The sequence below is a fragment of the Rattus rattus genome, chromosome 2 (genome assembly GCF_011064425.1).
Source record: "Rattus rattus isolate New Zealand chromosome 2, Rrattus_CSIRO_v1, whole genome shotgun sequence".
In the NCBI taxonomy this organism is placed as follows: Eukaryota; Metazoa; Chordata; class Mammalia; order Rodentia; family Muridae; genus Rattus; species Rattus rattus.
The window spans coordinates 25,193,144-25,208,840 of NC_046155.1; the positions used below are offsets into that span (position 1 = coordinate 25,193,144).

Here is a 15,697-nt window from a genome sequence, read left to right on the forward strand (position 1 = left end):
ACAGAATCACAGGAGTCAGATGTGGAGTTGGCACTAGATTACCAGATCCATAGCAAATGGAAGACTATCATGCTTTTTTTCTTTCTCCCTTCTCTCTCTTCTCTTAATAGAAATGCATACACATATATGGGCAAACACATAGCATTTATATTCCCGTATATACACATAAACACACACACACACACACACACACACACACACACACACACACACACACACCCCAGGATGAGGAAAACCTCAGGAATCCACTCATTCAGGAAGCATCCCATTTCCACCTTCTGCTACTTGGGACTTATCTCTTATTTCTGGTACATGTGAAGCCTCAATAAATTCAGACACAAGAAGCTTAGGAATCCCGACTTAGCAAACGGATACAAAGTATTTTGTGACAGTAAAAGATGGGAGTTAAATTTTAGGTCAACAATGTTACTACTGATGTTTTAAAGTTGTCCCCTCCACCCCCGTGTACTGTAATAGTTACATATGAAACTCTCTGATGTGTGGGGACTTGCTTCTAAGTAATCCAATATTAAGTGTGGGGAACAGACAAGGGAGTGTAAAGGCAAAATCAGGCAGCCTGTGCTGACATTGTTGGAGCCAAGTGAACAAGAATAGTGGTTCCCTTGACTAGTGCCTCTACCTCTATGTGTTTAAAATTTCCTCAACTAATGATTATTTAAAGAATATTCTCAAAGTTCTAATTCAAACCAAAGCTACTATTAGAAATACTAAATGTGATGTTTCCTCCAGAAAGTGGGTCTTTCCTGCAGAGGTATCTGCTCTGGTAACCTTGACAGTCCCAGCTTTCTCTTTAGGAGCCCAGCTCACCTCTGCTGAGGGGAAGTCAGTAGTTCTACCAGCAAAATGCCTCTCAGTGGGTGCTGGAGGGAAAGAGGGTGGGGGCGAGTTTACTACTTGGATCATCCCACCAAACTAGGTACAGAGGTAACCATGAGGTGGCAAGTGCTTTTGGGAAAAGTGATTACTGAGCTGTGTTGGGGTGAGAGAACCCTGACCATTTATGGACCAGGAAAAGACAAGAGACAATGACCCAGTGCTTTGGCTTCCTATGAGCATTAGCCCAAGATTCTACACCAGTAGGGTAGGCTAGCCTGCTGTGAGAGTGTGAATTCAAGCTTCAAAATTGCATATTATTTGTCTTTGCAGAATAGGGATACAGTTAACATGGTCCGTGGCACAGATTTAAATGTAAAGTTGCGATGGAACTTGATGGCTGGTAGCTCTTGTCAACACCCAGTTGTCTTACACCTAGACCGTCAGCATGTGTTAGCTGCGTACATGCATATAACTTATAATTCAACTTCAAACCTATTTAAGAGACTAAAAATCAAACCAAGACAAGGCTCTGTTATAAATATCGATAGTTATTGTGACTCAGATTTCAAGTCTGAAACGTAGACAGCAAATTTATTTATTAAAACTCTTGCCCAGAGGCTAGGAGGATGGTCCAGCAGTTGAAGGTGCTCTTCACCAAACCCAAGGACCTGAGGTGATCACTGGAGACCACAAAGTGGAAGAAGAGAGGTTTCCTCTGATATCTACATACAAGTCATGGTGTGTGTGTGTGTCACACATAATGCACAAAGCAAGCAAGCGCCCCCCCCACAGTAAATAGAAACACAATATACAAATAAAAAACTTGGAAAGAGAAGTGGTTTTTGAATGTGTATTTACAGCTTCAGAGCAGGGAGAAAGACGAGCCACAAATTTTTGCAATGCTGTCTGGTAGATGTTACTAAGCCATAGCTATGTTTCCATGTCTTTCCTTCCCTCTTTCCTTCTGTCCTCCCTCTCTCCATTCATTCCTCCCTCCCTTTTCCCTTTCTCTCTCACTTTCTCTTAAATGCTCCTTTTCTGAGAGGAGAACGTGCTTGCTGCACCTGCTGGCTTTACATGTTGGCAGGTGGATGGCAAACTCTCTTCTCAAGCCAGAGCATTATTCTGCAGCTAGAAGTAAAGCAGGGACAAGGAGGGCAGCCCTTCCTCCCCTGGCTTAACTCCAACTACGAGGCCTGATGGGCCGTGGCTAACGACTTCTTTACGATGTGACTGTTAACAGGAGGACGCTGTGGAAATCCGTCCAGTACCAGAATGTCCTAAGGAACATCTGGGCAACAGAATATTGGTGAAGGTGCTGACCCTGAAGTAAGTATCAGACTCACAGCCACTCCACTGATGTCCACCTTGGGTTTAGATAAAAGCTAGGCCGCATCATCGGCACTGGGGTCCAGAGGATTCTCCCAGCATCTCTTCAATAGAGGGGGACATGGGGGTAATGGAAAGACCAGAGACCCAAGTTGACTCCCTGGATTCTATTTCTACAAAGCCTTTAACAAACAGACTTCTATAACATGGAAATCAAACACCGGGTGTCTGGGAAAGTTAAGTGTGTTAAGGTAATTATTGACTTTCTTTCTTTTTTTTTTTTTTTTTTTTTTTTTCGAGCTGGGGACCAATCCCAGGGCCTTAAACACTAGGCAAGCGCTCTGCTGAGCTAAATCCCCAACCCCAATTATTGACTTTCTTACACTAAGAGAAATAACAGTGGGCGGGATGTGTAACTACATGGTAGAATAGTTGACTGCCGTGGGTGAATTTGAGACCCATAGATTGACCCCTGTCTTAGACTGGGTCACTACTGCTGTGATGAAACACTGTCACCAAGTTGGGAAGGAAAGGGTTTATTCGCCTAATGCTTCCATACCCATCTCTGAATGAAATCGGCACAGGAACTCAAAGAAGGCAGGACCCTGGAGGCAAGAACTGTTGCAGAGGCCATGGAAGAGTGCTGCTTACTGGCTTGCTCCCCATGCTTTGCCTGACCTGCTTTCTTATAGAAACCGGACCACCAGCCCATGTATGGCATCACCCACAATGTGCTGAGCCCTTCCCCAAGCAAACACGAATTAAGAAAATTCTCTACAGTCTTGCCTACAGCCCGAACTTATGGAGGCATTTTCTCAGTTGGGGCTCTGTTCTTTCAGATAACTCTAGCCTGTTGTCTTCCCTGGTTCTGCCCTTCATCATGTGCCAATACCACTACTCAAGCAGGAACCAGTGCTGGCTTTGTTGTATCCGTTCACTTTAGCCAATCCCTTGGGGTGGGTATCAGAGTCTCCCGTTGAAATAACCAGGCTATAAACCAGATTTGTCTTAAGTAATGGGCACAGAAAGGCAAATTCTAGTCCTTGCAAGTCAAAAAGCAGCAGGCGGACTGGCTGAAAGAGCTTGTTCCCGCTGTTGAGAAGGTCTGCACCAGCCCACCACACCTACCCCCAGTCGATTAGGCTGTCAGATGCAGTTTAGATTTGAAGGTAGAGAAATACTCCCCCAGGCTAATTGTCACGCGCCTTCCAGACTTATCTAACACATAAACATGCAGCAGCTGTTCTTACAGATTGGAAACTCGTCCTGCTGAGCTACAGATGAATTAGCTAAAAAACATGGAGTCACTTGAGTTTCTTTCATGAGAACTGTCAAGTCAGTTTCTAGTGATGTTTTCCCAGCTCCTAAAAGAGGGTTAAATAAAACTGATGTATGTAGCCAGTGCCCTTGTTACATACATACATACATACATACATACATACATACATACATACATACACACACACATACATGACTTTGGCATGTTCAAGTGACTTAAATGCCGTTCATATTATTTGTTCATCCATAAGAGAAGAATAAAACCAAAGAAATGATCCTAACTGTAAACTGGATGAAAGAAAGAAATTTTAGAAACTTTGTAAAAATATGAATAATAAAACTAACAACAGTGGGGTAGACGTGCTTTACCGTTGATGTCGAAAAACAAATTCTGCTCATAAGACCCTAGATTTCACTAGCTAGGAGATCCCTGGAAATGTATTCACCTCTGTCACCATTCCTGCTTTGCTTTCGAGAAATGGATAGAGCCTTGAGGGCACAGGAAAAAGAATCACAGCGGTGCCAATTCTGCAAATTCTGAATAGCAAGAAAAAATGGTGACCACAAAATATTTTCCTGTTTTATAATTCATGGGGATGGGCAATCTTTAATTTCAAATTTAATACCATCATGCAAAATGTAACCTCCACTCAGAAGACTGTCTTTAACATCAAAATTTTAATATACATTAAGTTAAGCCAAGGAGTGGTCTTAATGTAGGTTTGGGAGACGTCCTCTAGCCATTTCCCTGCAAGGGATTCTGCCTCAGAAGATCCCAGGCAGATCCAGAACCCCTGCATGGTTGCCTCAAATGCTGGTGTCTGAGGACCACACCTGGAAAAAGAGTGGTAGAAAAAGCCCTTGCCCTCTACTCAAAAGAGGCAGCCCCGCAGCCTGCCCCTGAAGTCCTCACCTGTGGCCTCTGCCAGGCGTTTCTCTGCACTGCAGCTTCCCAGTAGAGCAGGAATGTGAGCTGTGTTGCACTGCTGTGAGGAGGAAAGGAGTTCACAATGGGCTTCTCCTCTCTTCCCTGAAACACGAAGAGTTTGACACTCAGTACCAATCTATTACACAGCAGTGCTCAGACCTTTCGCATGTCAGAAAGTACATGAATAAATACAGGTTGACCCAGGCAGGAGACACGGTGAACCCCAGCACAGTGGAGGCCTCAATTAAAGTTCTGTTTCCTGCCTGACATCTTGACTCATGCCTGTAATCCCAACACTCTCAGGCTGAGGCAGGGACATCACAGGTTCTAGGGCCAGCCTGAGCTAAATAGCAAGACCCTGTCTCAAAGGGGGAAGTGCTATTTTCTGACAAGGTATTCGTGGGCTGTGTGTGTGTGTGTGTGTGTGTGTGTGTGTGTGTGTGTGACAGACAGACAGACAGACAGACAGACAGACAAATGTATGTAACAAAACCCATCATTTTTAATGTTTAGCTCAGTGGCATTGAGGACAAGAACATTGTTTTACAACCATCACCACTATCCATTTCTAGATGTTTCTACCTTTCTGAAGTAAATTTAGTATCCACTGAGCACTAATTCCCCATGACCCCCTCCAGCCCATCTCTTGGTAACCACCACTATACTTTCTATCTTTGAATTTGACTACACAGATGCATCCCATAAATGGAATGAACCACTTGTCCCTTCAAATGGGTTTATTTCATCTATCATATCCCATATATATATATATATATATAATTATGATATACATGCAATGTACTAATCCTTTGGTCAGTAGATCAGGTTTTTGTGGTAGGTTATGTCGCTGCTAGACATTGCTTTCTACATATGGTACATACATTATCTTAATGATTCTTAAGGCATCCATGGAAAATAGGGAGAGCTGTCCTCTTCCTTACTTTGCAGATGAACACATTGTACTGGCTGGTTTTGTGTGTCAGCTTGACACAAGCTGGAGTTATAACAGAGAAAGGAGCCTCCGTTGAGGAAATGCCTCCATGAGACCCAGCTGTAAGGAATTTTCTCAGTTAATGATCAAGGGTGGGAGGGCCCACTGTGGGTGGTGGCATCCCTGGGCTGGAAAGTCTTGGGTTCTATAAGAAAGCAAGCTGAGCAAGCCAGTAAGTAACCTCCCTCCATGGCCTCTGCATCAGCTCCTGCCTCCTGACCTCCTTGAGTTCCAGTTCTGACTTCCTTTAGTGATGAACAGCAACATGGAAGTGTAAGCTGAATAAACCTTTCCTTTCCCAGCCTGCTTCTTGGTCATGGTGTTAGTGCAGGAATAGAACCCCTGACGAAGACACACATAGAGTCAGGAAGGACAGTAGCAGGTGCTGACAGAGCGGAACCCAGTTCTGTTTGACTCCTTGCCTGAGTCTACCCTTACTCCAGATTATCTCTTCATTAAAGATGTCGTGCACCAACCAACTCTTGTCTGTCCAAAAAGTTCTCTGTTGAGAAAAAACTATGACAGGAAGGCCACTCCCCCACACCTGCCTTGAAAGAAAATGTGCCCTAGTTTGTGTAGCTTCTGAGGCCACGGTAACTGCTCAGCCTCTTCACTGCTGTCGTCCATGGACGGAGACACTGGGGACATTCACTCGTACCTCACATGTCTGACGTGGGAAAGAAGCAGTTTGGGGTGCTTTCTTCAAACTGTCGGTTTCAGGAGGACTCGTCAGTCAGGGTTAATATGAGAGGCTTCTGTCTCTGGTTTTGGTGGGGTGTCTGTTTTGTCTGTGTGTATGTGCGTATGCATGTGCGTATGTGCGTGTGCGTGTGCGTGTGTGTGTGTGTGTGTGTGTGTGTGTGTGTGTGTGTGTGTGTTTAGAACTAAACCTACAGCTTAGGAGAAGAAGGTACTCTTCTCCTAAAATAAACCCCTAGCCCCAAGAGCTCCTCATTCTAAGTCAAACAGGGCCAGGGCACCTCAGTATGTGCCGTGTACTTAATCCCTCCCCTTCCTGCCCTGTCTTCAGTCTACCTCAAGTGAACAGCCTTCAGCCACGTTCAGTGAGGGCGGGGCGCGTATTCATTGGCATCATGGCCCAGTCAGTATCTTAATGTTCTACTCTAAGTCTAAGGAAAAGCAATTAGATATTTCCTTTTTAACTACGTAAAATGTCTTATCCCTTAGAACTTAATAGCAGACAGTTGGAGCTTCTTGTTTAATTTTTTATGTTTTACTTGTGTGTACATGTGGGGGAGGGCATGTGAGTGCAGGTACCTCCAGAGGCCAGGAGAGGGAGTCAGATCTCCTGGAATTACAAGTAGGAGCTCCTGTTGTTGGTCCTGGGAATCAAGTCCGAGTTCTCTGCAGGAGCAGTACTTGCGTTTAGCTGCTGTGCCATCTTTCCAGCCCCAAATAACAGAGATTTGATATCAGCAGAAGAGTGTGGACAGGCCCACTGCCTAAGAATCACTCAAGAGTCTGTTCTCTAGAACATAACAGCTATAGTAGGAATAAGTACCGTTGGGGCTGGGGGTGGGTCCATGGTGGAATACTTGTCCAGCACTTGTGAGTCCCCAGCACGATGTGCACGTGAGGTAGTGTTTTGGATCAAACCGACATTCTGTTCAGCTTACTCTCTTTCTTGCAGTACCACCGACAAGCACTTTTTTTTTTCTTTAAAGCAAACATTTTTAAAGAGAATGTAGTATCCACCATGACCTCAGATGATCTGGAATTCTTCATTAACATCTCATAATTTTCCCATTGATATCTGTGTGTCTCTCAGACTTGTGTGGAGTTATCCCTGCATTTATGGAATCACATTCACATGTTTAACGATTCTTATGTATCTGTGCACTTTTAGGACATTCAAACATACACAGGCTAGAACCATATTGATATTCATTCTCATTCATATTTCTCTCTCTCTCTCTCTCTCTCTCTCTCTCTCTCTCTCTCTCTCTCTCTCTCCAGGTTTGAGATTGAAATCGAACCTCTGTTTGCCAGTATTGCCCTCTATGATGTTAAAGAAAGGAAAAAGGTATGAAAACCCCACCCATCCCACACACCCCATATGATTTTGGGGTTCATGTTTTCAACCTCATTTCTAGTTGGTTGCAAGAAAGCACAGCAGGTGTGTGTGTGTGTGTGTGTGTGTGTGTGTGTGTGTGTGTGTGTGTGTGTGTACTCACACATGTGTGCACGCATGTGCAGGTTGTCCTGCATGGGTGAGTGCTTATGTGTATTTACAGATATGTGAACATATATGTATGTGTGTGTAGGCCCAAAGTTGAATTGTGTTTTCCTTAGTCGATTTGCACACTACCTGTGCAAGCAGGATCATTCAATTGGACCCAGAGCTTCCCGATTGGGCTTGATCCAGAGATTCCCAGGCTCTGCCATGCTGGATTTATGTACAATCTTGGGATTCGAACTCAGACACCCATGCTTGTGGGTCAAGTGCACTCTGCTGAGCCCCAGCATCCACATCAAATTTGACGTTTGTAAAAAAAAAAAAGAAAAAAAAAAACCTGATCTGGACATTTATTGTTGTGTTCTTTGAAGGCTGTTTAAGGGCAAGGCCTGCTGGAGGCACAGCTGGTTGGATAGAGAAAGAAATAAGTAACACTTGAGGTTGTGTGTAATGTAAAATAATGTTGTTTTCAACATGTCAGCTATGCACGGTTTCTGCCTGAAGTTTTTGGGTGTTGCTTTTGGGTGTTCTGTTTTTTCTATGAAATAGATTCATTGTGGGGCTGAGGAGAGACTCAGTGGGTAAGAGCTCTTGCCATGCAAGCATGAGAACCTGAATTTGAATCCCTAGCACCTATATAAAAAGCCAGCATAATTGCACACTTCTAAAGGCTGGAGATATATTGTCTTAAGACAGTAAAACAGAAGGCAATAGAGGCAGACATCCAACATCCTGCTCTTACCCTACACACACACACACACACACACACACACACACACACACACACAGAGAGAGAGAGAGAGAGAGAGAGAGAATTAACTTCATAATGAATGGCAGAAATCATGTGTAGTAACTACGAAAATTAATGAATACATCACCAACCATAAAATATCTTTCCATTGGAAGAATCCAGTGACCTGAGATTCTTCCTCGAGGTCTTAAATGTTCCGTAGTTTAGACATTTGTAACCCAACAGGATGACCATCATGCTTCTGGTATTATTCACATGTAGCTGGCTATGCTGAAGGAAATGTGCGGCTCTAAAACAATACAATAGATGGGCTTCAGATTAGTGAAACGGTTAGATGCTAAAACAGACAGGACTTAGGAGGTGGTGGCTAAGAGCACTGGCTGCTTTTTCAGAGAACCCCAGTTGGATTCCCAGCACCCACATAGCGGCTGACAACCACCTGTAACTCCAGCCCTAGGAGATCCAGTGTTCTCTTGTGGCCTTCGTGGGCACTGCACGCACATGGTGCACAGATATACGTGAAGCCAAACACTCATACACATAAAATAAGCCTCTTTAGGCAGTAGTTCTCAGGGCTGAAGAGATAGCTTAGCAGGTATGAGGACTGGAGTTCAGATCCTAGCATCCATAACAAGCCAGGTGTCCCCACAAATACTTGTATCCCCAGATCTGAGGCAGGTGGAGGTACAAGATTGCTTCCAGCCTAGCTGGGAAAAACAAAAACAAACATGGCATGGTTCAGGAAAGACCCTGTCTTGAAGGACTAGGTAATGAATGATGGAATAGGACAGCAACACTGTTTCCCACCTTCTGCCTGCCTATACAGGTGCACATACACTCACACACAGATGCACATAAATAAATACATAAATAAAGTCTTTAAAAATCAGCAGTTCTCAGATTTTTAGTATGCACAGAGTCATATGGAATACATGGTCTAACACAGGGTCTAAGGCCCTTCACCAGGTTTCTCTGTCCCTGTAAGTCTAGATGGGGGCTGAGAATTTTCATTTCTAACAGGTTTCTTGATGGTGCTGAAGCCATCTAGTGGCATCCTGTTAGAGGACCACAGCCTTAAAATCACTGGCTTCCATAGTAAGAGGTCCTTGTCTTTTTTTCCTTAATAGTTCAAAGTGGTAAGGGGTGAGTGGCAGGTTAGTGGCCTCCCTGTTCCACTCAGTCATTCAGAAACCCAGGCTGCCAAGAGCTCCTCCTTCCTCAGTCCTCTCCCCAGTCACTCCACGTTGGGCCATTGGTGCCTGAGATACGAAATATTTGAGATGGTGAGTGGAGGAGGCCTGGACATTTAATATCTCAGTTCTGTTCCCCATTCATTGGAGACAAGTTAGTCACGTGATCACTCTACTTGTCCACGTGGTGACTAGAAACTACCTCAGTTCTCACTAACCCACTCTTAGCAAGGACAGAAAGAACCCAGTAATGGCTGCCACATCACCTAAATTAGAAAGCCCACGAGTGCTGAGCAGCATGTCATGCTCAGGATGCACTACCTCTACCAACCTCCTCCTCCCACAGGTAACGACATCTTTAGGTCTTTAGTGTGCATGCCAGGCTGCCTCAGGGTTGCTCTCATCCTTCCTCCCTCCTCCTCTGAGGTAGAGTCAAGCTAAGCTAGACTCAGTCCAGGCCTTCCAGCCTCTGAGATCATTGTCTGTGCTTTCTACTCTGCCCTCTGTGCCTTGCAGCTCTGCCTGTGAGAATCACTCATCTGTCTCTAACGTCTCCTCCATACGTGATTTTCCTCATTACCCTAATCATCTTGTACTTTCTAAAACTTCCACGGTGCCTCTGGGCATGAATGTAGTGGCTTGATTTGCTTTTACCGTAGTTTGCTGTGTCTGCTTTCCCTTCACCGTGATTGTAAGGCTGAGGTTGTGTCCCCTTCGTGTTCAGGGCAATAACTCACATTTCACTAATACCCAGAAAATGCTGGTGAGCTAATACAAATTAAGTGTTCCTCATACGACTCCAAACTGATGAGAAATTGTAACAAAATATCAGACTTTCTAACAGCCATAGTTATCCTTCCTTTAGCAGAATTTCCCTGTGACTTTTCAACTCTTGTTGCATTTGAGACCAAGAACCCATCGCCTCTAACTGACTTTTCCCTGTGCTGGCCATTTACAGATCTCAGAAAACTTCCACTGTGACCTGAACTCCGACCAGTTCAAAGGGTTTCTGCGAGCTCACACACCCTCGGTTGACCCGTCGAGTCAGGCAAGGTCTGCAGTGTTCTCGGTCACCTACCCATCTTCAGACATCTACCTGGTTGTCAAGGTGATCCATACAGTACTCAGCAATGCTGACTGGAATCGCACGGCAGGCTTGTGTGTCCTTTGTGATGTGTGTGTTGTTTCCCTCTTGACAACACTCGCCCTTACAAGTAACCTCTGCTGGAAGACTAGAAAGGTTGGGGGCTTGCAGAGCCTGTGGTCGGAGGTTGCAATCCTGACTTTGCAGTCAGACATTATGTTGTGACCTGCTGTGACTCTGGAACTTCTTCAGACTTGGTTTCCTACCTGTGAGGTAGGGTGATCACACTGATCTCCACAAGTTGTTGAAACTTCAGATAAAGCCTGGCCCTCCCTAACTGAGGAAAGCACCTTCAGCAGTCCTTGTCTGGGAGCTTGCCATGATGAAAGGTCTCCTCCCAGTGTCCCTGTGTCTCTAGCGCCCTCAGCCCAGCATACCCAGTCCAGCCTCTGACAACCTGAGATGTGCTGCCCTTTTCATCCTCACTCTTTCTTTTATTAGTCTAGTGAGAGTCAAAATCCACGGGGCCATTAAAAATAGCACTCCACTCCACTAGAGACTGTCTATATAAGAAAATTCAGAAGACCAGAGCCTTCCTCTACATATTAACGTTATTAGTTTGAATCTGACAACAAGCATCAGGTATTTAACAACCTGGCCAGGTAATTATACTCACTGACTCTCAGAGGCAAAACATTTAAATAGCTCAAAATGAGTTAAATCCAAGCGTCTGATCCCACGAACAATCAGACTTCTGTGTCTGGGCATTTCTCCGTTCGGTTTGGTATCCTGTGTCTGCATCGCTGGTTTCCATATGGTTGAATAGTGGCGTGTAGGGTCCAAAGAATTTGGGCAGCTTGACGTTTGCTTCTTTTACATTATTTCACAAAGATGGCTAGCTCAAAGGGACCTGTTTCAGGATCTAGAATGTTAAAATCGGTCGCTGGGATTGGCAGGCATGCCTCAGGGATCTCAGCTGTAGCTCAGTAGTAAATCCCCAGGAACTGAAAAAGAAAGAATAAAAATAAAATGACAAGTCTTTTGCTAAGAACATGTATCTGATGGTATTATTGTAAACTCTACGTGCTTCTCACTGTGGCACTTAACGTACAGGAAAACTCAATTTCAGCTATAACAGCGTTGTCATTAAATATACAGTTCTCTCTATGGGCCACCAACAAAACCACACTGGTTCTAGCTAATTTTATTTCCAGCGCTACTTGATTTTATTAACCTACAGTAATTACCTAGTAATGGTAATCTGTTGGTCGCTACCGCTGACAACACATGTTCTCAGATTTTTTAATGTGGAGGTGTACTTATTTGAAAGTAACAAACACATTGTAAGATGCCTGGATATGATTAAGAAATTTAGGGGCCCAAGAGATGGCTCAGTGGTTAAGAGCACAGGCTGCTCTCCCCGAGGACCGGGGTTCCATTCCCAGCACCCACATGACAGCTCACACCTGTCCATAGCTCCAGTTCCAGGAAAGCTGACACCCTCATGCAGACATACAGGGAGGCAAAACACAAATACACATAAAAGAAGAAATAACGCACTAGTAAGAAATTAGGTCTCCACTGGAAAGCCATCTTTCTTTGGTCTCTTTGTCTTAATTGTAAGACCCTCATTAGAACGACTTTCCTTCAAGCACATAATATTTAGACAACCCATGTAAATGTCACATGAAAAGGAAAAGGCTTCTCACTTTCTTATTTTTACTCCCAAGATGAACACCAAGATCTTGTATGTATCCTAGGCGGAGTCACCTCGTTCAGTTATCATATATATTACTTAGAAGGATGATTTCAGGCTTGGAGATTTAGTTGAAGATTTTGGGTACATGAAAGGATTTGATTGACAAATGAGGATGGGTGTGAGCCTCACGCTTTAAAAAAGAGTTTAGAAATAGACCAGCTAGGCGTTAAAGCCCCCTCTGTGGCTGTAACGGGTGCATTAGAAAGTAGCCATTTTACCTTCAAGCTCCCAGCTGTCCCTAGTGTGCTCCTCTGCCCATGCCCATGCTTATGAGGGCTCGCAGTCACACGTGCTCACACACCAGCCAAGAGAACCAAACGTGAGGGCTTCATATCAGACTGACGTTCTCGGAAAGTCACCCTGACCAGTGCAGCAAAGGAGAGAGTCGTTCCCGATTCTGTAGATGTTTGATTCTAGATTGTGAGGAGCCTTGCCATGGGCCTCGAATAAAGGCAAGGGATGTCCATTCATCTTGGCAGAGTTCCAGCATAAAGTTCTTACCGGAAACCTTTTCTTCTTTTCCTTTTCTTTTATCTTTTCTCTCTCTTCCATCTTTTCTCCCTACCTCCCTCCCTCCTTCCTTCCCTCCCTCCCTCCTTCTCTACTTTCCTGTGGTGCTGGGTATGGAGCCCACAGCCTTGTACATAAGAAGCAAGTGCTCTGCCATTACACTATAGTCCCAGCCCGGAAAGAGTCTTAATGACTACTCAGGGTTTACTCTAAAGACCATGTCTTTATTTGTTGAATTCGTGGAAAACTTAGGCTCTCTTCAGTTGGTTCTGCAGAGCCCTGGTGGTGAGCTTTGGGAGGAGAGGAGCCATGTTTACTGTGCTCACAGCCATTCTCCCCAGCAGCCACCACACGCAGACCTCTGGAATAAATAATGACTGAGTGAAGGAACAAATGCTGGTGGTCAGGAACTCTGGTCAGTTTCGGGCTCAAGCCCTTTGTGCCCATATTTCCAGTGTGCTTCATCTCTCAGGGCCAGCCTTCTTTTACACTGTTGGCCATGGGATGAGCTTTCAAACCTCTTTTGTAAAAAGAGACTTATATGGGGACTACCTGTGGAACCGTTGTCCATTGAGCAGCTCTGTGCCACTTCCTTTGAAATTCCATTGCACTCACCTTCACCAGTGGATAAATCGTTTCTGCTTTATTTGGTGCCTGTTAAGAATGTGTGCCCGTGCCATATGTTGACCAGATTTCTTCTTCAGGTGTCTCAAGCAAGGCCAAGTCTTAGCATCTAATTTCACTTAAATTTTCTTGCAGTAAAGAATTGGAACATTTCAGATTTTCCCCTTTCTTTGCCCTAAACATGGTGCCCATATTCTTGACAATCAGTTGTCAACTCCTTAACTTGAGGCAAAGTGGAAGACAGTACTAGTACTCCATAGCAGACGGAAAAGACAAAACCTCTCAAAGCATTTCCTGCTATTAAATCCCTCACAGGAAAGCAGCCCTAACAGGAAATACAAAGGCACAATTACAGATCATGTAATCTGTTCGTTTATTTGTTTTGTGGAAGGTTTTTAGTTCCAGGCCTGACTTTTGCAGAGCCCAGGTCTCATTTTTACTTGGTAAGCAATAATAAAGAAAACAAGCTTTGCACCTCCTACATGTATCTCCTGGGCTTTGTTTTATAAAATAACTTTTATTGCATTTTTTATTGTGGATATAACACATGTTTATTGTTTAAAAATAGAAACTTCTCATCAGCAATAGGAAGACAATAAAAAACACACATAATCCCATCACATCAGGAAACCACTGTTAGCGTTTGCTGTCATCTTTTTAATATGCCTTGTGCCTTTTCACCTCTGGAACTCTGTGGTAGGCTCCGTGTGTGTGTGTGTGTGTGTGTGTGTGTGTGTGTGTGTGGTGTGTTTGGTTTTGCTTTTTTTTTCTTTTTAGTATAGAATAGAGTTTATTCAGGGCATGGGAGGGGAGTTAAGAGGGTAGTAGGGCAGAGGGGGGAGAGAGAGAGAGAGAGAGAGAGAGAGAGAGAGAGAGAGAGAGAGAGAGAGAGAGAGAGAGAGAGAGAGAGAAGAGGAGAGGAGGAGAGGCCAGCCATGAGCATGTGGAGAGAAGAGGGAGGGGAATGGGAAGAGAAGGGACAAAGGGGCAGGGGAGAGCAAGAGGAAGCAGGAGCAAGAGGACGTGTTTGGTTTTTTTGAGGTAGAGTTTCTCTGTCTGGCTGTCTTGGAACTCACTCTGTTAAATAGGCTGGCTGGCCTCAAACTCATAGATTCTCATGCCTGTATCTCCTGAGTGCTGGAATTAAAGACATGTGCTACCACTACCCGGCTCCATGCTATAATTTTAAATCAGAGAGCCTATGTAATGAACATCCTATGTCATTAAATATTGTAATTGAACATTATTTTTATGGTTGATTAGATCCCATTATATAAATATAATTTACTCACTTTGTTTTAATTTTATTTTTGTTGGTAGATTGAAAAGGTCCTTCAGCAAGGAGAGATCGCAGACTGTGCAGAACCCTACATGATCATCAAAGAAAGTGATGGTGGAAAGGTATGGCCATTTAAGTACTGGGAACATCTTACGATGACCTAATTTCCAAAAGTTTCCACAAAACAGTGAAGGTGACTATCATATTTTCCATTTTAAAACATGGGTACATTTTATTTTCATGAAAGAGGAAAGAGAAACCAGTTACTGACAGATAATGTTTTAAAGACGTACACAATTGAATACCCTAAAGATGCCACTTGCCAGTGTGAACTCTGGCTTAGACCAAGCCACACCTGCTGCCTTGGTTCTGAGGCTCCAACCTGAAAGGGTTGCCAAGGCCCCATAAGCAGAAGAGGGCAAGAGCTCTTGGTTTTCCTCAACAGCACAAGGTCTTGTCTTGTGCAGTGTTCATAGCTGGGGGCCAGCTGCCGCTCCTGCTCATCATAAATTAATTAGCACATTGTAGGTCCTTAAGATATGAATGAGACTTTTCCCAGTGCCAATCTGTGAAAGTTCCCAGTATGGTTTTTAAAACATGGCTCTTTTGGAATCAGTCCTGTAAACGTCAAATAAAATTAGTTGAACTAAATAAAGACAGACATTTGTGGTTTTTTAAAAATCTGTTAGTATGAGTTTAGGAAGAATCCCTTGGAAGTGTTAGCAACAACAATGACATTGTTAGGAATAATTAAGAATCTTCTTAGAATTTCAAAGTAGCTTTTGTAAAGTAGATTCTCTTGGGACATACTAGCTTTTCTTTCCCAGGTTTTTCTCAGGAGAGTTGAAGTTATCTAGGTAAAAGATATGTTTGCCTGTTTGCTGCTATAACAAGTCTAGGGCATGTCTTCATAGCAAAAACTGTCATCTGCTAATTGATG

At 44.0% G+C, this 15,697-nt stretch overlaps 1 protein-coding gene across 1 annotated transcript in view; it reads left to right on the forward strand.

Moving 5' to 3' along the window:
* Dock8 (dedicator of cytokinesis 8) overlaps window positions 1-15,697 on the forward strand; it is a 189,667-nt gene that overhangs the window by 76,240 nt on the left and 97,730 nt on the right. Inside the window, exons 7-10 of the mRNA XM_032891748.1 lie at window positions 2,081-2,166; window positions 7,341-7,407; window positions 10,460-10,609; window positions 14,799-14,879. Of these exons, the coding sequence (XP_032747639.1) occupies window positions 2,081-2,166; window positions 7,341-7,407; window positions 10,460-10,609; window positions 14,799-14,879 (384 nt within the window). The remainder of the gene's footprint in view (window positions 1-2,080; window positions 2,167-7,340; window positions 7,408-10,459; window positions 10,610-14,798; window positions 14,880-15,697) is intronic.